Below are 26,462 nucleotides of genomic sequence, written 5' to 3'. Positions count from 1 at the left end.
AGAGGCGGAGGGGAGTCCCCGGCCGGTGGAGGTGCTGGGTTTGAGGCGGGAGCAGGTGTCTCAGGCCGGCCCCATCCCTCGGTACTGCAGCCCACGTGCTCAGAAACAGCACTGAGTCATCGCTCCCCGATGGGGAGGACCTTCCTTCCTAGGTATTGTCCACCAGAGGCCGCGTCGTGCAAGTGCCCACTCGCCCCCTGGGGACCTGCTAACACACAAGGGCCGAGCAGGAGGCCTGGGTGAGCCTGGTGCTCCACGTCCGGGGCCAGTGAATCCCAAGGCAGGCTGATGAGCAGAGGTCCCCGGGGTCTTCAGAGTTACTAGAAACACCCAGGACTACACCCAGCCTATGAGAAGCAGAAGAAGAAAACCTGGCAGAGGGAAAGACCAGGAAAAGGAAGGAGCCCTTAACCTTGACAGTAATACCACAGACACCACTGGAGGTGCCACTGGCTCTTACAGGGGCCAGGCCTTTGTGCCCTTTTCTCAGAAGAACATTTCTAAATGCATAGAACAAAACACAAACACGGATGAATCCTTAAATAAGGACCCCGCAAACTCTCACTTTTCACTTTCATGCATTGGCGAAGGAAAATGGCAACCCACTCCAGTGTTCTTGCCTGGAAAATCCCAGGGACGGTGGAGCCTGGTGGGCTGCCGTCTATGGGGTCGCGCAGAGTCGGACACGACTGAAGTGACTTAGCAGCAGCAGCAGCAGCAAATACCATTAGGGCGACTTCCTATGGAAGCAAAAACTCGGCCTCAACTGAATTCATCTAATACAAGGGCTCTCCATCTGGGGAGACAGAGGAAAAAGCCTGGCAGACACCACAGCTTCATAGATAGGTTTTGGGGGGCTCTGTATCTCTAAAAAGTGAAAGTGAAAGTCGCTCAGTCGTGTCTGACTCTTTGTGACCCCATGGATTGTATACAGTCCATGGAATTCTCCAGGCCAGAATACTGGAGTGGGTAGCCTATCCCTTCTCCAGCGGATCTTCCCAACCCAGGAATCAAACCCAGGTCTCCCGCGTTGTAGGCGGATTCTTTACCAACTGAGCTACCAGGAAAGCCCTATAATCTCTAAAATTGTATGCACAATTTTTGATGTATATTTTTATGAGACTGGGATTGTAATTTTCATCAGAATCTTCAAGGAGCTCTAAGGTTAAGAACCAGTTTAATAAATGACATTTTCCTCCAAAATTCACATGACTTTTTCTAATTAGGGTTTTTTGCTGGGGGAGGAGGGAGCAGAGTATTCTAAAGGTAATTACCCAAAGCCGGGGCTTCCCTGGTGGCTCAGCAGCAAAGAATCCACCTGCCAATGCAGGAGACTTGGGTTCAATACCTGGGTTGGGAAGATCCACTAGAGAAGGGAATGGCTACCTACTCCAGTATTCTTGCCTGGAGAATCCCATGGACAGAGGAGCCTGGCAGGCTACAGTCCATGGGGTTGCAAAGCAGCCACTAAACAAGTGTATATAAGTCAGTCCCAACCTCCCAATTCACTGCACCCTCCCTCGTGTCCACATCCTATCCCTTCAAAACTAGCAATCGCATCCCTCCAATCCCTGCTTCCATCTTCACATCTCATCCTCTCTCCCTCTCCCGCCTCCTTCTTCCATCTGTTAAGGACCATTGTGAGTACACGGGGCCCCTGGATCATCCCCAACAATCTGCTATCCCAAGGCCCTTAGCTTAATCACAAGTGCAAGGCCCCTTCTGCCACACGTGGGAACTGTCACAGGAAGTGGGCATCAGGATGGGGGCACTGAGGGGCCCACAGATGGGCATGACCCACTTCCTGGAGCCCGCGGGTCTTTGCCCCCACAATGATGACAATGAGGAGGACGAGGCAGCCTTCCTGCCCACCCTGGTCTGCTCCCCGAAGAGATGAAGGCCTCCTCCATCCAGGTGATGACGAGTCCGCCGTTCAGGGACAAGCCTGGTGCCACGTGCCTACGGAGCCCTCCTGGAAGTGGCCTGCCCCCTACTCTAGGGCAGGTGAAGCCTGTGAAATCCCATCCCTGCAGGAGGAAGCGAATTGCCCCCTGCAGGCCTGTTCAGGGCCACACGTGGTGTCTCCTGGTCTAAAGAGAGAGAGGTAAACAGGCAGCTTCCAGTCCTCACTGCAGTGGACACGTTGATCAATGCAAGAGCATAATTCTGACTCACACACAAAAATCGTATTTCAACCCGCAAAGCTTTACAAAGCCTTAGCACAGAACCCTGAAGCCAGAGTATCATCTGGGTCTCACCCTGTTGACCCTAAAACGAGGAAGTCTTTGTGCCTTTATGTCCCTCTACAAACAGTCCTGACCAAACAAACAAAACCCTGGGAAACTGCCAGCCAAAGGAGCCCGGTCAGATCCACACTTCAGAGGTGGGAACGGGACAGCAGGAGAAGCTGTGGAAACAGACCCGACCCCCTGCCCCGCTGGTCACAGAAGACAAGCACACACAGCCGGTCCCCCTGCGCTGGGAAAATTAAACAACACAAATTTTAAAAAGGCTTCTCATCTTATTTTAAAAACAAACAAGCACAGCACCAACAGGCCACCTTGTCCCATTCGAATCCTGTAAATGATCAATTCCTTAATACAGAATCAGCACCATCATCCCTGGCTTTCACACAAGGCACCTCACGGACGGCCACAACCTGACTGCATGTGCCAGGCTTGGGAGAAGATGCTTTTCCTCCATCGCAAACAGACCAACTGTAAACAAACTGGGGGGCTTAAAACATCAAAACTTTCTCAGCTCTTGAGTCTGGAGGCTGGAAGTCTGGAAGGAAGGTGTCAGCCGGCCACCACCCTCTGAAGGCTCCAGGGAGGGTCCTCCCCTCCTCGTCCTGGCTGGTGGTGGCCATCAACCTGGACCTTCTTTGGCCTGCAGCTGTGTCCCTCCAACCCCTGCCTCTTTCATCACGTGGCCATCTTTTCCCTGTGTGGCTCTGGGTCTCTCTCCTCTTGCAAGGACACCCATCGCATCAGATTGGGGGCCCACCCTACTCCAGGATGACCGCATCTCAACCTAATTACACAAAGGACCCTATGTCCAAACATGGTCCCATTCTGAAGTATTGGAAGTTAGGACTTGCATGTATCTTTTGGGGACCACAGCTGAACCCATAAGATTCAGTAACCTTTTCCTTCCATGAGCCAGCCCTGTTAAAAGTCCAGACTCTCTGCAAAGCATCCCTCCTTTTCTCCAGGCCTTCCCCTCCAAGGCTCCTTCCCACCCCTGTGCGCCCCCAGGACCCCCAGAGGCCTGGCCTCCCAGGCAACCTGTTGCAAAACCACCCGACACCACCGCTTGCCCCAGATAACCGTATTTCCTCACTTTGTGTCAAAGGAAGAAAAAATCCATTTTGCTCTTAAAAGGGAGTTCACAAACCAAAAGCCTCAGGCAGGTAATGAAGGAACAAAGCTGCAGGAAGGTGACCCAAGGATATATGCACCTTCTAATGGGGACACATGGTCCGTTTCTGCCCACTGCCCCCAGGAGGTCAGACCAGCCTGGGTACCAGCGAGTTTCCAGTTTTTTGAGAGAAATAGGGCACTTCTGATTTCTCAGTCTTGGCAACCAACCCAGGTTTATTTTAAGCTCTGTGTGGGCTGCACACACCTCTGCAGACTGTATTTGGTCTGCCCATTGGCAACTTCTGTCCTTCCTTACTTAATGTCTCAAAAATAGAATTTTCCCGTCTTCCACGCTTTTGTTGCATTTCCGGAGGGTTAGTCCATGTGAGAATGTTTCTGCTTCCCCATACTCACCGCCCCTCGAACCCCGACCATCGGCTACAACTTTCTAGGAAGTCCTCCCCTTTGTCCTCATCCACCTCTTGCCCTGGGATTCAGCCATTCGTTCCAGTGAGTGTGTATCTGAGGGCCGGCTAAGCACAGGGACCCAGCAGGGACCTGAACAGACCCAAACCCATCTACCCCAGGGGCAGCCGAGGCAGGCGTGGGGCCTTGGCAAAGAAGGGACATGTGTCATGAATGGATGAGTGAAGACAGTGGAAGCCAACCCGCTGGGGGTAGGAGGCAGGAGCAGCGGCCCCGACAAGGCTGTCACAAAGGTAGTGGAGTGGCAGCGCCTACTCGGGGCCAGGAACCACACAAGCTTCCTGCCAAGGGGGACAGACGCGATCAGCAGCACAATGCAGACAACGACGTGAGCCAAGAAGAAAAAGCGAACAAGGAAGAGGGGTAGGAAGCGGGGGAATGAGGACTCTCACATGGTGCAGTTTGGCAAGGTCTCACTGCAGGGGCAATCTGTGAAAGCAGATGAAGGAAAAGAGGGAGATGGCTGAGTGGAGGGCCGGGGAGCACTGTGGGCCCAGAAGAGCATGTGCAAAGGTCCTGGGGCTGCAGCATTCCTGGAATATGCAGGATCAGTGAGGTCAGCGAGTCTGACAGTGGGGATGGAGCCAGGGACACGCTGAGAAGCACTGTCTTGGTCATACCAAGACTTGGGCTTTCGTGCTGAGCCAGAGGGAGGCACTGAGGGGTTTGGGGGATCACTATGGCTGCTCGGTTGAAAACAAATCCAGGAGGGGCAAGAGGAAGGCAAGGAGACCAGTTAGGAGGCGCTACAATGATCCTGCAGAGAGGATGCTTGGAGTGGGGTGGGATGGGGGGGCGGCTGGAGGTGCTGGGAACACGCACATGCCACACACACGCACTCACTTTATTATTATTGAAACTTCCAAAGAAAAGCAGAGTAGTGTAATAACTTTATGTGCCCACCAGCTCTGACTGGTATCTATTCACACTCAAGCTTACTTCATTCGTATCTCCCATCTGAGAGGGTAACAGGCAGGAAGGCCAGGGGTCTCCAAACAGAGAAAACAGGCTGCAAGTGTCTCTCAAAGTTCTGTGTTGCTATGACGACACCTGGTTCCACCTGAATTTCACATTTCTCAAACCTTGAGCTACCCAATGCGTTTTTCTTATGGAAATGTTTTTCTTAAATTATGTTAATGAAACTATGTATTTGCTTGGGAATTTGCCTTTCTTCAAAATGGTTCCACCTAAGACTAACTTTTTTTCTTTTCTCAAACCTTGCACTGATAATAGCTCAACAAACCAGTATTCATATCAATTGTTTTATGGCTGGGGGATGACAGACCTCCAGCCATCCTATCTGAAAAATGCATATTGTGGGAGAGGGGCCTGGTGAAACTCCCTTGACGTGTCTCTCTTATCTGATTAATAGCTTTCTAACAGACATAAAGCAGCTTGCTAAAACTAGCAAGGGAGGCACTCTCCATCCCCCTTCTGATGTCTGTGTCAGAAGCTTTCTCTGTCCCCTTTCCACTTTAATACAACTCTGCTACACAAAAGCTCTTGAGTGATCAAGCCTGGTCCCTGGTCCCAAAGCTAAACCTTCTTCAGAGATCATGAATCTGACATTATTCACCGTAAGCTATCACATCCCATCTCAGACACCTCACATCAGTCTCGTTGTGTGGGCTCAGACAATAAGCAACAATCAGTGTCAGGAGTTTAAAAACAAAAAAAAAAACCATCCTAACCCCACTAAATCAGAAACTCTGGCCTTGAGACCCAGAAATCTGTTTTCATGAGTCTTCCACTTGAGAACCACTGTCCAAGATTATATTCCAATTCCAGACTTCATATTGTTCTATCTATAAATATTTCAGTAAGAATCTCTAACAGATGAGGCTTCCTTTTAAAAATACACCACAATACCATGATCATATCTTTAAAAATGTAACCATAATTCCTTAACGTCATCAAATACCTGCATATACGTCAAAGGCAAATGCAAAAGGCTTTATGGACGGACTGGACGTGGGACATGAGCGAAGGACAGGTTTCAAGGATAATGCTGAACAGCCAACAGGATGGTGTGACCATCACCCCTGGTGTCCATGGAGACTGATCGGCCATCTGTCATGGAGTTAGACCGGCCCCAGTAAAGACTTTGAGGATGCAGTTGTGCCAGCTGCAGTCACACAGGCATATCGGCTGAAGATACAAACTGGACACCCCTGGCCAAGAGAAGCTTCTTAAAATCACAGACTCAGGGAGATCGCCTTCAGAGGGCGTGGAGGGGGACAGGGCGCTTAAAGGTCTGGGAGACAGAGGAGAAGCCAGAAAGATACAAGGAAAAGGTGCAGTGCTTGGTGTCAGGAGCCAGGGGAGAGTGTGTCAAGGAGGCGAGACGGTCAGCGAGGAGGTCCCACGCTGCCGAGTCCCATCCCAGCAGGACTGAGCGCTCATCCTTCGAGTTACACACAGAGGTGAGCCAGGGGAAAAGCAGCTTCCGTAAAGATGAGGGGCAGAATCCTGAATGGGGAGGACGAGGCAAAAATAGAGGCTGGGAGTAGGAGCAGTTCCTTGAGGAATTCATCTGTGTGTGTGTGCACGTGTGTGTAGAAATGGGGGGCTGGGAGCAGAAAGTGGGGTCTAAAGGTTTCCCTAAGAAGAGGAGTTAACACGAGTTTGCACGCTGGCAGAACTGATCCACGGGAGGTAAAGGCTGCTGGAGGGGAGAGAAGGGGCCCACTGATAGCGCCCGGACGCGGTCATGACCCTGACTCATGAGTGGGGGGCCACATGAACAAAGAGTCCGTCCAAGGCGACAAGACAGCGGAAGGACTGGGGCAGAGGCGGTGGGGCTTCAGGGGCGGTGGGGCTGCCGGGGCGGTGGAAACGCTCTCCTGGTGCCTCCGGCTTTCTCTGTGAATTGAGAAGCAAGGCGTCTGCTCAAAGCCCCACGGAGGCGGAGGCAGAGGCTCGAAGGAGCTTCAGCGAGAAGGGCCTTCGGGGGAGGCGGGAGGGTGAGCCGACATAGGAACTTACCTGGAGGCCCCGCTTGGGCCTGGGGACCCCAAAGAGAGGGCCACTGCCAGCGTGACGGTGGGTCCGCTCCAGAGACGTCCCGCCACACGGAGGCAGGTCCAGGCGAGGACAGGAGGACCTGCCCAGCGGTTCCCCAGGGGAGTAGGGCCCGCAAGTGAGGGGCAGGGGTGGAGGGGGAGGGATGCGGAGCGAAGCGGGGTAAGGGGGTGGGGAAGGCATTGGAAAAGGAGGCAGGTTCACCTCCTGTCCTGCTGGTGGGAATGTAAGTTGGTGCAGCCACTATGGAGAACAGAATGGAGGTTCCTTAAAAAGCTAAAAAGAGAGTTGCCATAGAATCCAACAGTCTCACTCCTGGGCATATATCCAGACAGAACTGTAATTCAAAAAGATACATGCACCCCTGTGTCACAGCTGCATTGTTCACAATAGCCAAGATGTGGAAACAGCCTAATGTCCAGCAAGAGATGAATGGATAAACATTCTGGATAAATGAAAATATATATTCGTTCATCATTCATTTCTTCGGTCGCTAAGTTATGTTTGACTCTTGTGACTCCATGGACTGTATGTAGCCCGCCAGGCTCCTCTGTCCATAGAATTTTCCAAGCAAGAATACCAGACTGGGTTGCCATTCCCTTCTCCAGGGGATCTTCCTGACTCAGGGATCAAACCTGCGTCTCCTGCTTTGGCAGGAGGATTCTTTACCACTGAGCCATCAGGTAAAGAATGATGGCTTTACCCGATACACATACATACACACATACACAAATAGAATACTACTCAGCCATAAATAAGAAGGAAACAATGCCATTTTCAGCAACACGGATGGATCTAGATTATCATACAAAGTGAAGTAAGTCAGAAAGAGAAAGACGAATGCCATATGTACGATAGCACTCATATCGGCAACCTAAAATGTGATACCTGGGCTTCCCTGATGGTCCAGTGGTTAAGAATACGTCTTGAAATGCAGGGGACACTGGTTTGACCCCTACTCCAGGAAGATCTCACATGCTGTGGGGCAACAAAACCCATGCACTACTGAAGCTCGCGCTGCCCGAGCCCATACTCTGCAACAGAAGAAGCCACCGCAGTGAAAGCCTGTGCTGCAGCTAGAGGGTAGGCCCCACATGCCGCAACTAGAAAAAGCCGGCGCTCACCCTGTGTTGCTGTCACTCAGCCATGTTTGACTCTTTGCAACCCCGTGGACTGCAGCATGCCAGGCTTCCCTGACCTTCACTATCTCCCAGAGTTTGCTCAAACTCATGCCCATTGAATTGGTGATGCCACCTAACCATCTCATCCTCAACTGCCCCCTTCTCCTGCCCTCAATCTTTCCCAGTATCAGGGTCTTTTCCAATGAGTCGGCTCTTTGTATCAAGAGGCCAGAGTGTTGGAGCTTCAACTTCAGCATCAGTCTTTCCAGTGAATATTCAAGGTTGATTTCCTTTAGGATTGACTAGTTTGATCCCCTTGCTGTCACAAGGGACTCTCCAGAGTCTTCTCCAACACCACAATTTGAAAGTATCAGTTTTTCGGTGCTTAGCCTTCTTTAGGCTCCAACTCCCACATCTGTACATGACTATGGGAAAAACCACAGCTTTGACTATACAGACCTTTGTCAGCAAAGTGATGTCTCTGCTTTATAATATGCTGTCTAGGTTTGTCATAGTTTTTCTTCCAAGGAGCAAGTGTCTTGGAATTTCATGGCTACACTCACTGTCCACAGTGATTCTGGAGCCCAAGAAAATAAAGTCTGCCACTGTTTCCATTTTTTTTCCTGTCTATTTACCATGAAGTGATTGGTTCAGATGCCATGACCTAGTTTTTCGCATGCTGAGTTTTAAGGCAGTTTTTTTCACTCTCCTCTTTCTTCTTCATCAAGAGGCTCTTTCGTTCCTCTTTGCTTTCTGTCATTAGGGTGGTATCATCTGCATATCTGAGGTTATTGATATTTCTCCTGGCAATCTTGATTATGGCTTGTGCTTCAGCCAGCTCAACATTTCACATGATGTGCTATGCGTAGAAGTTAAATAAGCAGGGTGACAATATACAGCCGTGACGTACTCCTTTCCCAATTTTGAACCAGTCCATTGTTCCATGTCCAGTTCCAACTGTTGCTTCTTGACCTGCATACAGTTTTCTCAGGAGGCAGGTGAGGTGGTCTGGTATTCCCATCTCTTCTAAGAACTTTCCACAGTTTGTTGTGATCCACAGAGTCAAAAGCTTTAGTGTAATCAATGAAGCAGAATTAGATGTTTTTCTGGAATTCCCTTGATTTTTGTATGACCCAGCAGATGTTAGCAATTTGATCTCTGGTTCCTCTGCCTTTTCTAAATCTAGCTTTAACATCTGGAAGTTCTCGGTTCACGTACTGTTGAAGCCTAGCCTGAAGGATTTTGAGCATTACCTTGCTAGCATGTGAAATGAGCTTAATTGTGCAGTAGTTTGAACATTCTTTTGCATTACCTTTCTATGGGATAGGAATGAAAACTGACCTTTTCCAGTTCTGTGGCCACTGCTAAGTTTTCCAAATTTGCTGACATATTGAGTGCAGCACTTTTAACAGCATCATCTTTTATTATTTTAAATAACTCAGCTGGAATTCCATCCCCTCCACTAGCTTTGTTTGTAGTGATGCTTTCTAAGATCTTTTTTGTATAGTTCTATGTATTTATTCTTGCCACTTCTTCTTAATATCTTCTGCTTCTGTTAGGTCCGTACCGTTTCTGTCCTTTATTGTGCCCATCTTTGCATGAAATGTTCCCTTGGTATCTCCAATTTTCTTGAAGAGATTTCTAGTCTTTCCCATTCTATTGTTTTCCTCATTTCTTTGCATTGTTCAGTTAAGAAGGTCTTCTTATCTCTCCTTGCTGTTCTCTGGAACTCTACATTCAATTGGATATGTCTTTCCCTTTCTCCCATGCTTTTTGCTTCTCTTCTTTCCTCAGCTATTTGTAAGGCCTCCTCAGATAACCACTTTATCTTCTTGCATTTCTTTTTTTGGGGATGGTTTTGGTCACTGCCTCCTATACAATGTTATGAACCTCTGTCCATAGTTCTTCAGGCACTCTACCAGATCTAATCCCTTAAATCTATTTGTCACTTCCACTGTATAATCATAAGGATTCGATTTAGGTCATACCTGAATAGTCTAGTAGTTTTCCCTATTTTCTTCAATTTAAGCCTGAATTTTGCAATAAGGAGTCCATGATCTGAGCCACAGGCAGCTCCATGTCTTTGCTGACTGTATTAAGGTTTTCCATCTTTGGCTGCAAAGAATATAATCAATCTGATTTCAGTATTGACCATCTGGTGATGTCTGTGGGTGGAGTTGTCTCTTGTGTTCTTGGAAAAGGACGTTTGCTATGACCAGTGCGTTCTCTTGGCAAAACTCTGTCAGCCTTTGCCCTGATTCATTTTGTACTCCAAGGCCAAACTTGCCTATTACTCCAGGTATCTCTTGACTTCCTACTTTTACATTCCAGTCCCCTATGATGAAAAGGACATCTTTTTTTGGTGTTAGTTCTAGAAGAAGTTGTAGGTCTTCATAGAATTGTACAGCTTCAGCTTCTTCAGCATTAGTGGTTGGGGCATAGACTTGGATTAGTGTGATATTGAATGGTTTGCCTTGGAAACAAACTGAGATCATTTTGGCATTTTTTAGATTGCTCCCAAGTACTGCATTTTGGACTCTTGTTGACCATGAGGGCTACTCCATTTCTTCTAAGGGATTCTTGCCCACAGTAGTAGATATAATGGTCATCTGAATTACATTCGCCTATTCCCATCCATTTTAGTTCACTGATTCCTAAAATGTTGATGTTCACTCTTGCTATCTCCTGCTTGAACACATCCAATTTACCTTGATTCATGGACCTAACATTCCAGCTGGATCATGGAAAAAGCAAGAGACTTCCAGAAAAACATCTATTTCTGCTTTATTGATTATGCCAAAGCCTTTGACTGTGTGGATCACAATAAACTGTGGAAAATTCTGAAAGAGATGGGAATACCAGACCACCTGACCTGCCTCTTAAGAAATCTGTATGCAGGTCAGGAAGCAACAGTTAGAACTGGACATGGAACAACAGACTGGTTCCAAATAGGAAAAGGAGTTCGTCAAGGCTGTATATTGTCACCGTGCTTATTTAACTTATATGCAGAGTACATCATGAGAAACGCTGGGCTGGAAGAAGCACAAGCTGGAATCAAGATTGCTGGGATAAATATCAATAACCTCAGATATGCAGATGACACCACCCTTATGGCAGAAAGTGAAGAGGAACTAAAAAGCCTCTTGATGAAAGTGAAAGTGGAGTGTGAAAAAGTTGGCTTAAAGCTCAACATTCAGAAAACAAAGATCATGGCATCCAGTCCCATCACTTCATGGGAAATAGATGGGGAAACAGTGTCAGACTTTATTTTTCTAGGCTCCAAAATTACTGCAGATGGTGACTGCAGCCATGAAATTAAAAGACCCTTACTCCTTGGAAGGAAAGTTATGACCAACCTAGACAGCATATTCAAAAGCAGACATTACTTTGTCAACAAAGGTCCGTCTAGTCAAGGCTATGGTTTTTCCTGTGGTCATGTATGGATGTGAGAGTTGGACTGTGAAGAAGGCTGAGCACCGAAGAATTGATGCTTTTGAACTGTGGTGTTGGAGAAGACTCTTGAGAGTCCCTTGGACTGCAAGGAGATCCAACCAGTCCATTCTGAAGGAGATCAGCCCTGGGATTTCTTTGGAAGGAATGATGCTAAAGCTGAAACTCCAGTACTTTGGCCACCTCATGCAAAGAGTTGACTCATTAGAAAAGACTCTGATGCTGGGAGGGATTGGGAGCAAGAGGAGAAGGGGACAACAGAGGATGAGATGGCTGGATGGCATCACTGACTCGATGGACGTGAGTCTGAGTGAACTCCGGGAGTTTGTGATGGACAGGGAGGCCTGGCGTGCTTCGATTCATGGGGTCACAAAGAGTCGGACACGACTGAGCAACTGAACTGAACTGAACTGAACATTCCAGGTTCCTGTGCGGTACTGTTTTTTACAGCATCGGGCTTTACTTTCACTGCCTGACACACCTACAGCTGAGCATCGTTTCTGCTCTGGCCCAGCCTCTCCACTCTTTCTCTGCTCTTCCCCAGTAGCATATTGGACACCTACTGACCTGGGGGGCTCATTTTCCGGGATCATATCTTTTTGCCTTTTCATGGGGTTCTCGAGGCAAGAATACTGGAGTGGTTTGCTATTTCTTTCACCCAGTGTAGCCAAAAATAAACAAAATTTTTAAAATTTTTAAAATAAAATATGACACAAATGAAGTAATCTACAAAACAGACTTCAGACACAGAGAACAAACTTACGGTTGCCAAGAGGGAGACAGGATGGGAGAGGGGTGGATTCGGGATTCACAGATGCAAACTATTATACAGAGAATCAACAACAAGTTTCTACTATATATCACAGAGGGAGCTATATTTGATATCCTATGATAAACTATAATGGAAAAAATATATATATATGTGAAAAAAAATTTTTAAAGGGGTGGCAGGTTCATGGGATCGCAGTCTCACTGGGGTCAAAGTGGGTGGAATTGGAGAACTGAGGGATGAGCTGGAAAGACGAAGGTGGCAGATGAAAAGGGCAACATCTGACATAGATGGAGCGCCTGGGCTGACAGAAAAGAAGGTAAAACCAGCAAGGAAACAGGCAATCTCAAGGGGGGACAGAGGGCAACATGGTTCTGTGGTGCATGTGGATAAAGGGTCAACAGAGCCTGCAAGAGAATCTGACCCCAGGTTAGCCTCCCAGTCCCGTAAACTGATAAACACCGTCCATGTTACCAGACTACAGTAAGGCAAAAACAGACCATCTGGCAGCAAACCTCGGATGAGCAGGAATCACAGCTGACAGGAACAGTGATGGGGGCCTAGGAAGACTCCGTGAACGGGGCAAGGAGCCTGGAAGCTGAGCCACCAACAGTGCATTCTGGGGTGACTGGGAGCAGGGGTGAGGCTTCTCAGCAAGACACCCTGTCGTCCACGCCCTTCCCGCACCTCCCCGGCCCCCACCCAGCATCCATGCCGTTGACAGGGCTGCTGTGACAATGACTCCACAGAGGAACACTCCATGTGGCCCCGTCAGGAGCCCTGGTTCCTGTCCTGGGTACAGAGCGGGGTGTTGACAGTTTGGATGCTTAGATGAACCTAGAAAGACCTCCTGGTGAGCGCTGGACATGAGATTCCTAGCTGACTGCTTTTACAGTGGAGGGAAGAAGTACAGCCTGGGTGTGGCAAGGAGGAGCCTGGGGGACCACCATCCCACCCCTGGGTCCAGGGGGCCAAGGGCAGTGGAAGGGCAAGGGCTCCCTTGCAGGGGACGGCGCTTGCCCCAGCAGAGCGAAGCCAGTCCAAGATGCTGGTTCCCAGGACAGGGCTCTGTCGTCAGACGTTCCAGGGCCGGGGCAGGGCTCCTGGGAGCCACAGAGCTCAGCAATACGGCCAGAATCTGCTCTGCTCCTTAAAACCCAGGCCAAGCAGGCTGTGCTCCTGGTCAGCAGGCGAGCTGTCTGGACGAGTCATCAACCCAAGCACACGTGCTTCTTTCTTTCACAATATTTTCCACAATCACACGCCTTAAGGAAATTCCAGCAAGGTCCAGCCCACGGGTCAGAAAAATAAGTAGGTCAATTTAACCATGCAGACGGCCCAAGACTGAGGCACCCCTTGTGGCTGTGTCCCTGGGCCAGATATTATATCAGCTTCTTCTATTTCATGGTCTCCAGAGGACAGAATCACTCAGATTCAGGTCACTGTCTTCTTCATGTGCTAATTCTGAGTTCAGCTCAGACTGGCTTGTGGCCGTTCCTTCCAGAGTTATCAGTTGGGAGCTGAAGCAGTGCTCCAGAAAGACAATGGCCTTCCTCGGGCCGGCCGGGCGGTGGGGGGGTGGGTGGAGGCCGCTGGGGGGGTGGGGGCAGTTGCTAAGCAAAGTGGAAATCAAAACATCAGTCTGAAACAGAAGCTTGAGAACCAAGACAAACCCAACCAGGCAGACACGTCAGCCCGGCTAGGACACTTTCCTGTGCTATCCCCAACCTTTCTCTCCAAAAAGTCCAAGCCACACGAAAAGGTCAGCGGAGAGTGGTTTGGCAGGGGACACTAAAAAAGAAAAAAAACGCTACCTAAGCAGATGCACTGCCTCCCTGCAAGAATGTGCTCGCGTGTACCACCAGCCAGAGGGAAAAAGAGGACAACGGGTCGTCTCCTGCAGCCACAGCTGGACAAACTCCCCTCCTTGCAGCAGAGTCAGCAGAGGCTGGCGTGACCAGACGGGGGAAGGGAGGCTTGTCCTCCTTGGACAAGAGGGCTTGAGCGCTGGGCTGGACACTGGGCCTTGAGAGTCTTCTTTTTGCCCCTGAAAAGAAGGAATCTGGGCCTTTTACAAAAGTACTGACAGAAGGCTGACTATGCTTCTGACGGAGCCAGGCGATAGGGCTGAAGTCCTGCTCAGCAGTCCTTACACCTCCAGGAGAGGGCACCAAGGGCTGGGCCAGGCTGACTGCAGGACCATCCCACCCCACAGAGCACAAGAAGGAGTGTAAATCACCCCCTTTTCCACAGAGGTGTGCATGCTTCTCTTTGGACACAGGAGAGAGGTAGACCCTTCAGGCCAAGTTCACGGCCTGCCCACAGATGTCCACCCCCTCCCCCAGGGATTCCGCCCAGAGCAAGTCCTGATGCGTCACTTCTGCCTACAACAAACCCTTCCGTTTGCTTCCCGTAACTAACATGTCAGCTCCACCCCCCGGCTCTGGCGCTGGAGGCTCCACTCCCAGCTACTTTTCCAGTTTCTTCTCTAACTGACCAGCCAGGCCAGTTCCGGAGTATTTCCCCCTCTCAACATCACCGTCATCGTTACTCAGAAAGAAGTACTGCCTTACTCCACCTGAATGCCTCTCCCAGCCCTGCCAAACCCTGCCTGCGGGTCTCCTCCCGCACAGAGAAGCCCTGTTCCCATGCATGCATACACACCTACCTTTAGAAGCCATATTGTTGTTTAGTGGCTAAGTAGAATCCACAGACTGGAGCCCGCCAGGCTCCTCTGTCCATGGGATTCTCCAGGCAAGAATACTGGAGTGGGTTGCCATTTCCTCCTCCAGGGGCTCTTCCCAACCCAGGGGATCGAACCCAAGTCTCCTGCACTGGAGATCCATATATATTGTCTAACACAACATGGGGCTTCCCAGGTGGCACTAGCGATAAAGAACCCACCTGCCAATGCAGGAGATGCGGGTTTGATCCCTGGGTCAGGAAGATGCCCTGGAAGAGGAAATGGCACCTCACTGCAGTATTCTTGCCTGGAAAATGCCATGGACAGAGAGGCCTGGTGGGCTACAGTCCATGGGGCCACAAAGAATTGGACACAACTGAGCGACTGAGCACAATACAACATGAGGTGCAGGAAGGGAGTCAGAGAGAAGGGGAAAGAAAACACCTTTTTGCATGTCGACCCCATCACTCAACAAGGATGCTAGATGTCTGCTGTGCAAAGGCTGGCCCAGGCACTGGGGGAGCAGCGGTGAGGCAGGAACAGAACCAGGAGGAGAAGCATCTTTCAGGAAGGAGGTGTGATCCCTGGGTGGAGCTACTGGACGGAGGACAGACCTGCAGGGGATCCAGCCGGCAAGCTGGCAATCTCCGGGGACTCCGAGGAAAGGCTTCAGAGGAGTGGCACGCCCCTAAGCCTGACTAGGAGAACAGGAGGAGAGAGCAGAGACGGCACACGAGGACAGACCCTTCACAGGAGGATGGGGTGGAGCAAGGAGGTGGGGGTGCTGTGGAGACAGAGTGTTTCTAAACATGAGGTTGCTGGGGAAATATCAACAACCTCGGGTATGCAGATGATACCACTCGAATCACAGAAAGCGAAGAGGAACTAAAGAGCCTCAAGATGAAGGTGAAAGAGCAGAGTGAAAAAGCTGGCTTAAAACTCCACATTCAAAAAACTAAGATCATGGCATGCAGTCCCACCACTTCATGGCAAATAGATGGGGAAACAATGGAAATAGTGACAGATTTTATTTACTTGGGCTCCAAAATCACTGCAGATGGTGACTGCAGCCATGAAATTAAAAGACACTTGCTCCTTGGAAGAAAAGCTATGACCAACCTAGACAACGTATTAAAAAGCAGAAACCTCACTTTGCCAACAAAGGTCTGGATAGTCGAAGCTATGGTTTTTCCCACAGTCATGTATGGATGTGAGAGGTGGACCATAAAGAAGGCCAAGCATCGAAGAACTGATGCTTTTGAGCTGTGGTGTTGGAGAAGACTCTTGAGAGTCCCTTGGACTGCAAGGAGATCCAACCAGTCCGTCCTAAAGGAGATCAGTCCTGAATATTCATTGGAAGGACTAATGAAGGACAGCAATCCTTTGTCCACCTGATGCGAAGAACTGACTCCTGGGAAAAGCCCCTGATGCTGGGAAAGATTGAAGGCAGGAGGAGAAGAGGCAGACAGAGGATGAGATGGTTGGATGGCATCACCGACTCAATGGACGTGAGTTTGAGCAAACTCTGGGAGATGGTGAAGGACAGGGAAGCCTGGCGTGCTACCATTGGGTCCCAAAGAGTTGGACACGACTTGGCAACTGAACAAAACATGAGATACATCACCTGTTGGTGTAACAGTGGAAATCACCCAGCTAGGAAGGAAGGGGAAACTGGGGATGGAGTCTTCACAGGTGAGAGGCGACAGGACCGGTGAGAAGAAAGGGGTGCAGGAGCTGGGAGGGCAACGCACCCATACAGAGGGAGGCGGTGCCAGCCGCACGGGGCAGGCAGAGGACACGCCAGAGCTTGTCAAAGTTCTCTTTTTAACGATTTTATTCTCTCGGTGACACAGGGAGTGAAATCATGAGCTGAGAGGGCCAAGGTGTTGAAGGCTTGAGAAGATGAGAAATGGTCACCTGGGGGAGCGGGAGGGAAATCTGAGCAGGCAAATCCACCAGACTACCAAACAGCACCAGAAACAGTTAGGAAGTTGTAACAGACCAATCACGCACTCAGGGTTTTCTCCAGAAGTGTCCGGCAACATGAGAACGTGTGTGGAGTCAGGGGAGAGGACTCACTCGGGGCTGGGGACTTTGCCTGGCAAGAATGAGGAGACAGAACAGTTAGAAGAGTAGAGAGTGTGTTCAAGACGGGGATGATCGCCACGGTTGGATAAGGAGGGAAGACAGGATGGGAGGGCAGGGAAGGTGGGGGGAAGGCTCAGGGACCACAGACTCAAGGTCTGAGCAGAGGTCCTGAGAGGGCAGGAGGGCAGGAGGCAGCAGAGTGCGCGCCTGGTGCCAGACTCCCAGGGCGGTGTGGTGACCGGTGATGAGCAGGTCTGGGGTGTGAAGGCGATGGGAGCAAAGACTTGGCAGTGACGAAGGGCGGCAGACCGCATGGGCACGACCCCGCCTAGGATGGGGGCAGGAGAGGCGGCAGAATCCCAGCCTGCCGTGAATGCGAGTGTGGCCGGGAGGCAGGCAGTCTTCTTGGGAGGGCGAGGGGCCCCGGGGGGAGCAGCAATGAGAAACACAGTGCCCATCCCACCCCCAGCAAGGCTGCCAGGTTGGGGGGCGGGGTACGAGCAGATGAGGACGGGGCACAGTTCCAGGAGGCTGGTGTGTGAGTGGATCAAGCTCCCTGAGGTCGATTCCTCCTCTGTATTTTAATCCAGAATCCAGACAACAGCCCCACTGTTCATTTCCTAGGCTTCTTTGATTTTTACAATTTTTTGTTTGATCAGATTCATTAGGGATCTGACCACAGCAGTTTGTTCACCTGTGTTTGATGCTCACAGATTGTCACAGCTTTGCATCCACACTCTTTGGGGACCTCTGTGACAAACTTGGGAGCACACAGGTCCAGGGGAGATGATGGAAGTGCAACTCGGAGCAGACAGGTTAATATCACTTCTCTACTTAAATCCCACACACAGGTACTGTCTGGGGGCGTGGCTTGTGACAGGTTTGGCATCTTTCTCCATTTAAGTCTATTAGCATTGGAAGGCAAAGTCTTAACCACTGGACCACCAGGGAAGTCCCCTAAGTCTATTAGCTAAACACACCTGCCTAGTCACAGAGGCCCCACCCAAAATCGGGGGCGGGGTGGGGGGAAACAGTCACACATTTTTTGTTACAAAAGGGCAGAAGAAACCTCAAATGAACCTAGATAACACTGTTTCATTGACTGGAAATTGTCTCCTCCAGCCAAAGGCTTTCCTTACCTGGAATCAGCTCTAGTCTGGAAAAGAGAAGCCTGTGGCTGGCTCAGACCCTAACTTTAGAATCTGCACGTCTTCGCAGTAGGAATCACCCAAGGACACACCAAGGACGCTGGTCACCGTCAGGTGTCAGTGTGTGTTCTGAGAACTAAAGGTCAAAGGTGTCTGGGGCAGGCCGGGCTGGCTGGGCAGGAGGTTTTACTGCGGGGCCTGGACACCTTTCCAGCACTACCTCATGCTGGGCGTCTCCCAGGCTGGGGGCACCCTGTCCAGAGGTCCCACCCCGGCCATCTGCCCAGGAAATCCTTTCCTGAGTGTTTCCCCTCTGGGGAAGCCTGACTTTACGGAATGCCTCTAAAGCCTGCCACCCCACCCCACCTTCCAGGGGGGTCTGTTTTGCCCTCCCCAACTCTGGATTTTTCAGACGGTTGCCACGCCCGCCTTCCACCAGCCCCAACCTCTGGCCATGGCGGCCCCCTCCTACTTCCTGCCACTCCTGACCTGGCCACAGCACCTGAGCCCTGCCCTGATGGGCGGGAGCTCAGCTGAGCAGGTGTGTCCCTCGGAGACAAGTCGGATCTGGGCTTGTCTGGGAGCCCACAGGGCTGACCTGGAGAGCCGCTCATGAGACATGACAAGAATGACAATGTGGCTCCACTGCTCAGGCCATTTGGACTTTTTCTCAAGAACGTACGGCTGCAGCCACTATTTCTGTTGGATGACTGATCCTTCTTTGTGATCTACAGGCGGCTTTTACACTGTACAAAGGCCATCAATCTCTCGTCCCTGCATATGTGGCAAAAGGCTGTACAGAGTTTATTCCAGTTTCCCGCTTGTCTTTTAACTATATTTATGGTATCTTTTGATATCCCAGAGCTTTAAATTTTTATGTAATCAAATCTCTCAGTCTGACACAGGAGGAGCCGGGGGTGCTAAAGTGAAAGTCGCTCAGTCGTGTCTGACTCTTTGTCACCCGGATTCTCCAGGCTAGAATACTGGAGTGGGGAGCCTTTCCCTTCTCCAGGGGATCTCCCAACCCAGGGATCGAACCCAGGTCTCCCACACTGCAGGCGGATGCTTTACCAGCTGAGCTAGGTGCCTCCAATCCTGTTTCCAGACCTGCATGCTGGTTATATGGCAAGTTCATTTCATGAAAATTCATGAAGCTGTCCACTCAGAATTTGTTCATTTTTCTCTATATGTTTTATGTCAATAAAAAACTTCTTAGGTTACTTTTCCTTTATGACTTTTGAGTCTTATGCTTTGCTTAGAAAGGCTTTTTGTACCATCACACTGTGAAAGTTTCTCCTATATTTTCTTCTAATGCTTTAAAAGTGAGATTTCTTTACAGTTAACACTTATGTACCTCTGGAATTTATATATGATTTAATGTAGGGCTCTAACTTAATTCATGTCCACATGGGCTTAACAAAACCTTTTTCAAACTCTCTAGCTCTGGTTCCCTGAAAGTCCTTAAAGGTAAAACATCCCGCATGTCACTAGATAACACAGCTTATGGCCAAAGTGAACTTCATGAATGACGAAGCCCTGATGGGGACACCAGGCTTGGGGCTTCCGTAAGTGTGACAACCCTTGTAACTAGGCATGCCCCTTTGTGAACCCAGGAACCCGTAACTATGGGGGTTTTATAAAGGATCCTAGCCTTTTTATAAAGAATCTGCCTGCAATGCAGGCAATGTGGGTTCAATCCCTGAGTGGGGAAGATTCCCTGGAGAAGGGAATGGCTACCCACTCCGGTATTCTTGCCTGGAGAATCCAATGCAAAGAGGAGCCTGGTGGGCTACAGTCCACAGGGTTGCAAAGAGTTGGACACAACTGAGCAACTAACACTTTCACTACCTCCTGCGGGCACAAGGCTTTAAGCTGGGGAGAAGCTAGTAAGCAGTGGACATCCGTGTGAACAGTCAACTGCAATGAACGGCTGCAAAGACCACTCACTCCCCGGAGGAGAGCCAGGCCTTCTCCTCTCAGACCAGAGGGCCAAGGAGGATCCGCTCTTAAATATTCGCTAACGAAGGAAGTGCCAAGTTGCACAAACACCATTTACTGAGTAGCCACCTTTCCCCAGCTGATTTAAACTGTCCTTAATAAGAAACTAAATTACTCTATTTACACGAGTCTGTTCCGAGCCCTCTCCTCTAGCCTATTGACTTGTGCCGTATCATTGTTATGACTTTACAGTATCATCTACTATCTGGTAGATCAAGTCTGTCCTGATCTTTTTCAAAATCTCCTTGACTATTTTGGCCATTTCTTCATCATTCAGCAGTGCTTCTGAGTCTCTCCACACATCAGTGTTGAGAAGACAAGGCCCCTCTTATTAGTTTCCTGGGATTGCCAAACAAAGCACTGCAAACTGGGGGATTGAAACAACCGCAGGCGATTAAACAGCAAAATCCAGGAGCTGGCAGGGCCAGGCTCCCTCCGGAGGCTCTAGGGAGGGTCCTTCCTGCCTCTCCCTGCTTCTGGGAGCCCAGGGTGTCCCATGGCTGCTGGCAGCATCACTCTCGCCTCTGCCTCTGTCTTCGCCTGGCCAACTCCCTCCCCTCTGTGTGTCCGTGTCTCCACATGACATCCTCCCCTCGGTGTGCACCTGTCTATAAATCTCCTCTTCTTACAAGGACACCCGGTCCCATTGGATTAAGGGCCCGCCTACTCCAGGAAGACCTCATCTCAATCTGCACCTTAATTCTGGCGACAAGGACTTGACTCCCAAGTAAGGTGACATTCAATTGAACAATCTTTTTGGGGGGGACACACAACGCAACCTCCAACATCCTGCTCCCAAGGAGCTGGCATTCTCAAGACCCAACGGACGGCACAAGCAAACACATAAGGTGATTTCGGCGACATGTGCTACAGGGACAAGAAAACAGGTGTTGGAACGGAGACAGCTGGGGCGTAGGGACCGCGGGCTGGTCAGGCTGGGGTGGTCGGGGACGTCTCACTGAAGTCACTGAGCTGGGCTTGGATGAGGACAAGGCGGCCAGGCAGATGGCACGGTGTGAGCAGGCATAATGAGGAAGGAACCACTCAGGGTCCCTCGAGAGGACTGAGCCCAGGATGCGGTGGGGGATGAGGCTGGAAAAAGAGCTGGGACACAGGACACAGGCTGTGCAGGCTCGGCCAGGGTCGGTGTGGGGTGATGGGATGGCCGGTAGTGGCAGCCAGGAGGCCAGTTAGGAGGTGGCGTGTGGTCCAAGCGAGGGGAGGCAGTGGCTGGACCAGTACAGCTGCAGCTGAAACGGGGGACCGGGTGGATTCAGATCTATTTTGGAGGGAAAGTGGGTCTCGATGCCCCGGTGGACTGGATGGAATTGAAGAAGAGAGCAGGATCTGGAGGACTCACAGGTTCTGTCTGGAGTTATTATGCCCACACATGCGGGGTGGGTGCTGTGTGTGTGCTCAGTCATGCCCAACTCTTCGCAACCCCGAGGACCATAGCCCGCCAGGCTCCTCTGTTCATGGGTTTTCCCAGGCAAGAATACTGGAGCGGTTGCCATTTCCTGCTTCAGGATATCTTCCCGACCCAGGGATCAAACCTGTGTCTCTTGCATCTCTGCCACTGGCAGGACTCTTTACCACTGGGAAGCCCAAGGTCGGGGTGGGGGGGCTGCCATTACTCAGAATGGGAAGATTAAGGTAAGCACAAGATTAAGTGGGGAGAGGGGGAGAGTCCCAGATATTTTAAAATCAGCCTGTAAGCTTTACATCAAACTCCTGTTGACTGGATTTTACTCATAGGTACTTGCATTTACAGATTTATTGAGAACAAAGTTTTTACAATGTTGATGTCCCTTTCCCAAGAATATGCTGTACTTTTTCACTTATTCAGTGAGTCCATAAAGTTTTATAGCTTTACATTTATGTTTATTCCCGAAACTGTTGTTACTGGGCATGGAACCTGTTTTTCCTATTGCACACTCTAACTGACTAATGATGGTATATGGGAAAACTTTAGGTTTTCATCTTGAGCTTGAAAAGCAGCCACTTTATTAATTCACTAAGTCTAACGAACTATCACATACCTATCACCTAGCTCGAACAGGCATCCACATTTTCCCAATCTTATTTCACCTGTTCTCCCATCCCCACCGTGCATGTACACACAAGTTCGTCTGGCTGTCCTCCCAGAGTGTTGGCAAGCAAGTGCCAGATATCATGTCAATGCACTCAGAGACACCGGGGTCTGGCTCCTGGATTTCATAAGTGGACAGTCTTAGCATCTGCAACCAAAGACCCTGAGAGCATTCAGGAGGGGAGAAGACAGAACCACTGATATCATGGCTCTCCTGCAAGACCCAGGAGAAAGGCAGGAACCAAACTGAAGTCACAGGCCCACCCTCTAAAGCTCATGAACTTTCTTTACAGGATCATTCCTCCAGTCTTCATTCTCTGTCTGTTTTCTCTTTTAAGACAAAATTCTAATAAGCTCTCAGTAGCCTAATTTTTCTAACAGCCAGTTGATCCAGAAACCAAAAGGGGGAGGGGGCTACTGAAGTCAGACACACACCCGGAAACCCCCAAAGTGTGGTGCCATCCGTGTGCAATGGTACGTCATTATCATCTCTCACTTCATAGATAGGTCTGGTCCTTGTGTTGTAAAGGCAGGCTACAATGACCAGTTCTGTGGTTGGATTAAAATTTTATCACAACCACACAAGCTAAAAAGAGCCATGAGCTGTCCACATTCTCCAGGGTGGTCTCCAGGCCATACAGTGCCTTTTTGTGAATTAGAAAAAAAGCACCCGTTATGGACAGATTCAGACCCAGAGTCACAGCTTGGAAAGCAGGGAGGCTTTGGAGAAAACAGGAGTTCAGCCCTCCTCACCCACTCTTCCCACCCCCTCCTCTCACCCCAGAACCTGGCACAGAGTCCTGGACCTTGCCCTGTGGTTCCATCCCAGACTCCTGAGGTCTTTGCAGATGTCGATATTTTTAACACCCTAATGGAATCATACCCCTTCCCCTGTCAACAAACAAATAAAACTTAGAGAAATAACTGCAATAGTTTTGTTACTCCTCATTAAAATCAATTTATACCAGATGAACTCTCTCAGTCTTTACCCCAAACACCATGTGTCTGGAGAGAGAGGAAGTTCAGCTCAGTCGCTCAGTCGTGTCCGACTCTTTGCAACTCCATGAATCGCAGCACGCCAGGCCTCCCTGTCCATCACAAACTCCCGGAGTTCACCCAGACTCACGTCCATCGAGTCAGTGATGCCATCCAGCCATCTCATCCTCTGTCGTCCCCTTCTCCTCCTGCCCCCAATCCCTCCCAGCATCAGAGTCTTTTCCAGTGAGTCAGCTCTTCGCATAAGGTGGCCAAAGTACTGGAGTTTCAGTTTCAGCATCATTCCCTCCAAAGAAATCCCAGGGCTGATCTCCTTCAGAATGGACTGGTTGGATCTCCTTGCAGTCTAAGGGACTCTCAAGAGTCTTCTCCAACACCACAGTTCAAAAGCATCAATTCTTCGGCGCTCAGCCTTCTTCACAGTCCAACTCTCACATCCATACATGACCACAGGAAAAACCATAGCCTTGACGAGACGGACCTTTGTTGGCAAAGTAATGTCTCTGCTTTTGAATATGCTATGTAGGTTGGTCATAACTTTCCTTCCAAGGAGTAAGGGTCTTTTAATTTCATGGCTGCAGTCACTATCTGCAGTGATTTTGGAGCGAGCCCAAAAAAATAAAGTGTGACACTGTTTCCACTGTTTCCCCATCTATTTCCCATGAAGTGATGGGACCGGATGCCATGATCTTCGTTTTCTGAATGTTGAGCTTTAAGCCAACTTTTTCACTCTCCTCTTTCACTTTCATCAAGAGGCTTTTTAGTTCCTCTTCACTTTCTGCCATAAGGGTAGTGTCATCTGCATATCTGAGGTGATTGATATTTCTCCCGGCAATCTTGATTCCAGCTTGTGCTTCATCCAGCCTAGCGTTTCTCATGATGTACTCTGCATATAAGTTAAATAAGCACGGTGACAATATACAGCCTTGAGGTACTCCTTTTCCTATTTGGAACCAGTCTGTTGTTCTATGTCCAGTTCTAACTGTTGCTTCCTGACCTGCATACAGGTTTCTCAAGAGGCAGGTCAGGTGGTCTGGTATTCCCATCTCTTTCAGAATTTCCCACAGTTTATTGTGATCCACACAGTCAAAGGCTTTGGCATAGTCAATAAAGCAGAAATAGATGTTTTTCTGGAACTCTCTTGCTTTTTCCATGATCCAGCAGATGTTGGCAATTTGATCTCTGGTTCCTCTGCCTTTTCTAAAACCAGCTTGGACATCTGGAAGTTCATGGTTCACGTATTGCTGAAGCCTGGCTTGGAGAATTTTGAGCATTACTTTACTAGCGTGTGAGATGAGTGCAATTGTGTGGTAGTTTGAGCATTCTTTGGCATTGCCTTTCTTTGGGATTGGAATGAAAACTGACCTTTTCCAGTCCTGTGGCCACTGCTGAGTTTTCCCAATTTGCTGGCATATTGAGTGCAGCACTTTCACAGCATCATCTTTCAGGATTTGAAATAGCTCAACTGGAATTCCATCACTCCACTAGCTTTGTTCGTAGTGATGCTTTCTAAGGCCCACTGGACTTCACATTCCAGGATGTCTGGCTCTAGGTCAGTAATCACACCATCGCGATTATCTGGGTCGTGAAGATCTTTTTTGTACAGTTCTTCTGTGTATTCTTGCCACCTCTTTTTAATATCTTCTGCTTCTGTTAGGTCCATACCATTTCTGTCCTTTATCGAGCCCATCTTTGCATGAAATGTTCCCTTGGTATCTCTAATTTTCTTGAAGAGATCTCTAGTCTTTCCCATTCTGTTGTTTTCCTCTATTTCTTTGCATTGATCACTGAGGAAGGCTTTCCTATCTCTTCTTGCCATTCTTTGGAACTCTGCATTCAGATGCTTATATTTTTCCTTTTCTCCTTTGCTTTTCGCTTCTCTTCTTTTCACAGCTATTTGTAAGGCCTCCCCAGACAGCCATTTTGCTTTTCTGCATTTCTTTTCCATGGGGATGGTCTTGATCCCTGTCTCCTGTACAATGTCATGAACCTCATTCCATAGTTCATCAGGCACTCTATCTATCAGATCTAGGCCCTTAAATCTATTTCTCACTTCTACTATATAATTATAAGGGATTTGATTTAGGCCATACCTGGATGGTCTAGTGATTTTCCCTACTTTCTTCAATTTAAGTCTGAATTTGGCAATAAGGAGTTCATGATCTAAGCCACAGTCAGCTCCTGGTCTTGTTTTTGTTGACTGTATAGGGCTTCTCCATCTTTGGCTGCAAAGAACATAATCAATCTGATTTCGGTGTTGACCATCTGGTGATGTCCATGTGTAGAGTCTTCTCTTGTGTTGTTGAAAGAGGGTGTTTGCTATGACCAGTGCATTTTCTTGGCAAAACTCTATTAGTCTTTGCCCTGCTTCATTCCGTATTCCAAGGCCAAATTTGCCTGTTACTCCAGGTGTTTCTTAAGCCCTTAAAAATGGGAAGTATAAGATTCTGTTGGTCCACTCCACAGACATACGACTTCAACATGGAATTCTATTCTTGCAGCTCTACTGCTGGCCCTCTTATGTTACCCACACGGATGTGATCTGGCTGCAGCTCTTTCCCCTGGTCCACCAGCACATCCCCTCCCGGTCCACAGGCCTCTCCCCTCCCAGTCCGCAGGCTCCTCCTCCCTGGTCCAAAGGCTCCTCCCCTCCCGGTCCACAGGCTCCTCCTCCCTGGGCCACAGGCTCCTCCCCTCCCAGTCCACAGGCTCCTCCTCCCTGGGCCACAGGCTCCTCCCCTCCCAGTCCACAGGCTCCTCCTCCCTGGGCCACAGGCCCCTCCCCTCCCGGTCCACAGGCTCCTCCTCCCTGGTCCATAGGCTCCTCCCCTCCTGGCCCACAGGCTCCTCCTCCCTGATCCACAGACTCCTCCCCTCCTGGTCCACAGGCTCCTCTTCCCTGGCCCAGAGGCTCCTTTCCTAGTGCTGCTGCTGCTGCTAAGTCACTTTAGTCGTGTCTGACTCTGTGCGACCCCATGGACAGCAGCCCACCAGGCTCCTCTGTCCCTGGGATTCTCCAGGCAAGAACACTGGAGTGGGTGCCGTCTCCTTCTCCACTTCTAGTGGTCCCAGTGAAAAGAGAAGCAGGTACCACTAGGCCCTTGGACACTGTTATAAGGGCCTGGCTCCCCGGTGGTTCAAACAGTAAAGAATCCACCTGCAATGCAGGAGACCTGGGTTGGATCCCTGAGTTGGGACGATCCCCTGGAGGAGGGCATGGCAACCCACTCCAGTATTCTTTCCCAGAGAAT

General features: G+C 49.7%; 1 protein-coding gene across 4 annotated transcripts in view; it reads right to left on the bottom strand.

The window, feature by feature from the left end:
• The window catches only part of SYNJ2 (synaptojanin 2), a 110,684-nt gene that overhangs the window by 70,560 nt on the left and 13,662 nt on the right, over nt 1-26,462 (bottom strand). The window contains exon 1 of one of the 4 annotated variants that reach the window (XM_061428420.1): nt 15,337-16,178. The exons of the other annotated variants lie outside the window; for them this stretch is intronic. Coding sequence (XP_061284404.1) covers nt 15,337-15,346 — 10 coding nt within the window. The 5' untranslated portion in view covers nt 15,347-16,178. Of the gene's footprint in view, nt 1-15,336; nt 16,179-26,462 lie in introns of those variants that run through there. 4 annotated transcript variants of the gene reach the window in all.

Source organism: Bos javanicus, chromosome 9, assembly GCF_032452875.1.
Source record: "Bos javanicus breed banteng chromosome 9, ARS-OSU_banteng_1.0, whole genome shotgun sequence".
In the NCBI taxonomy this organism is placed as follows: Eukaryota; Metazoa; Chordata; class Mammalia; order Artiodactyla; family Bovidae; genus Bos; species Bos javanicus.
The sequence above is the reverse complement of the archived record's forward strand: the minus strand, read 5'-3'. Positions and strand labels throughout refer to the sequence as shown.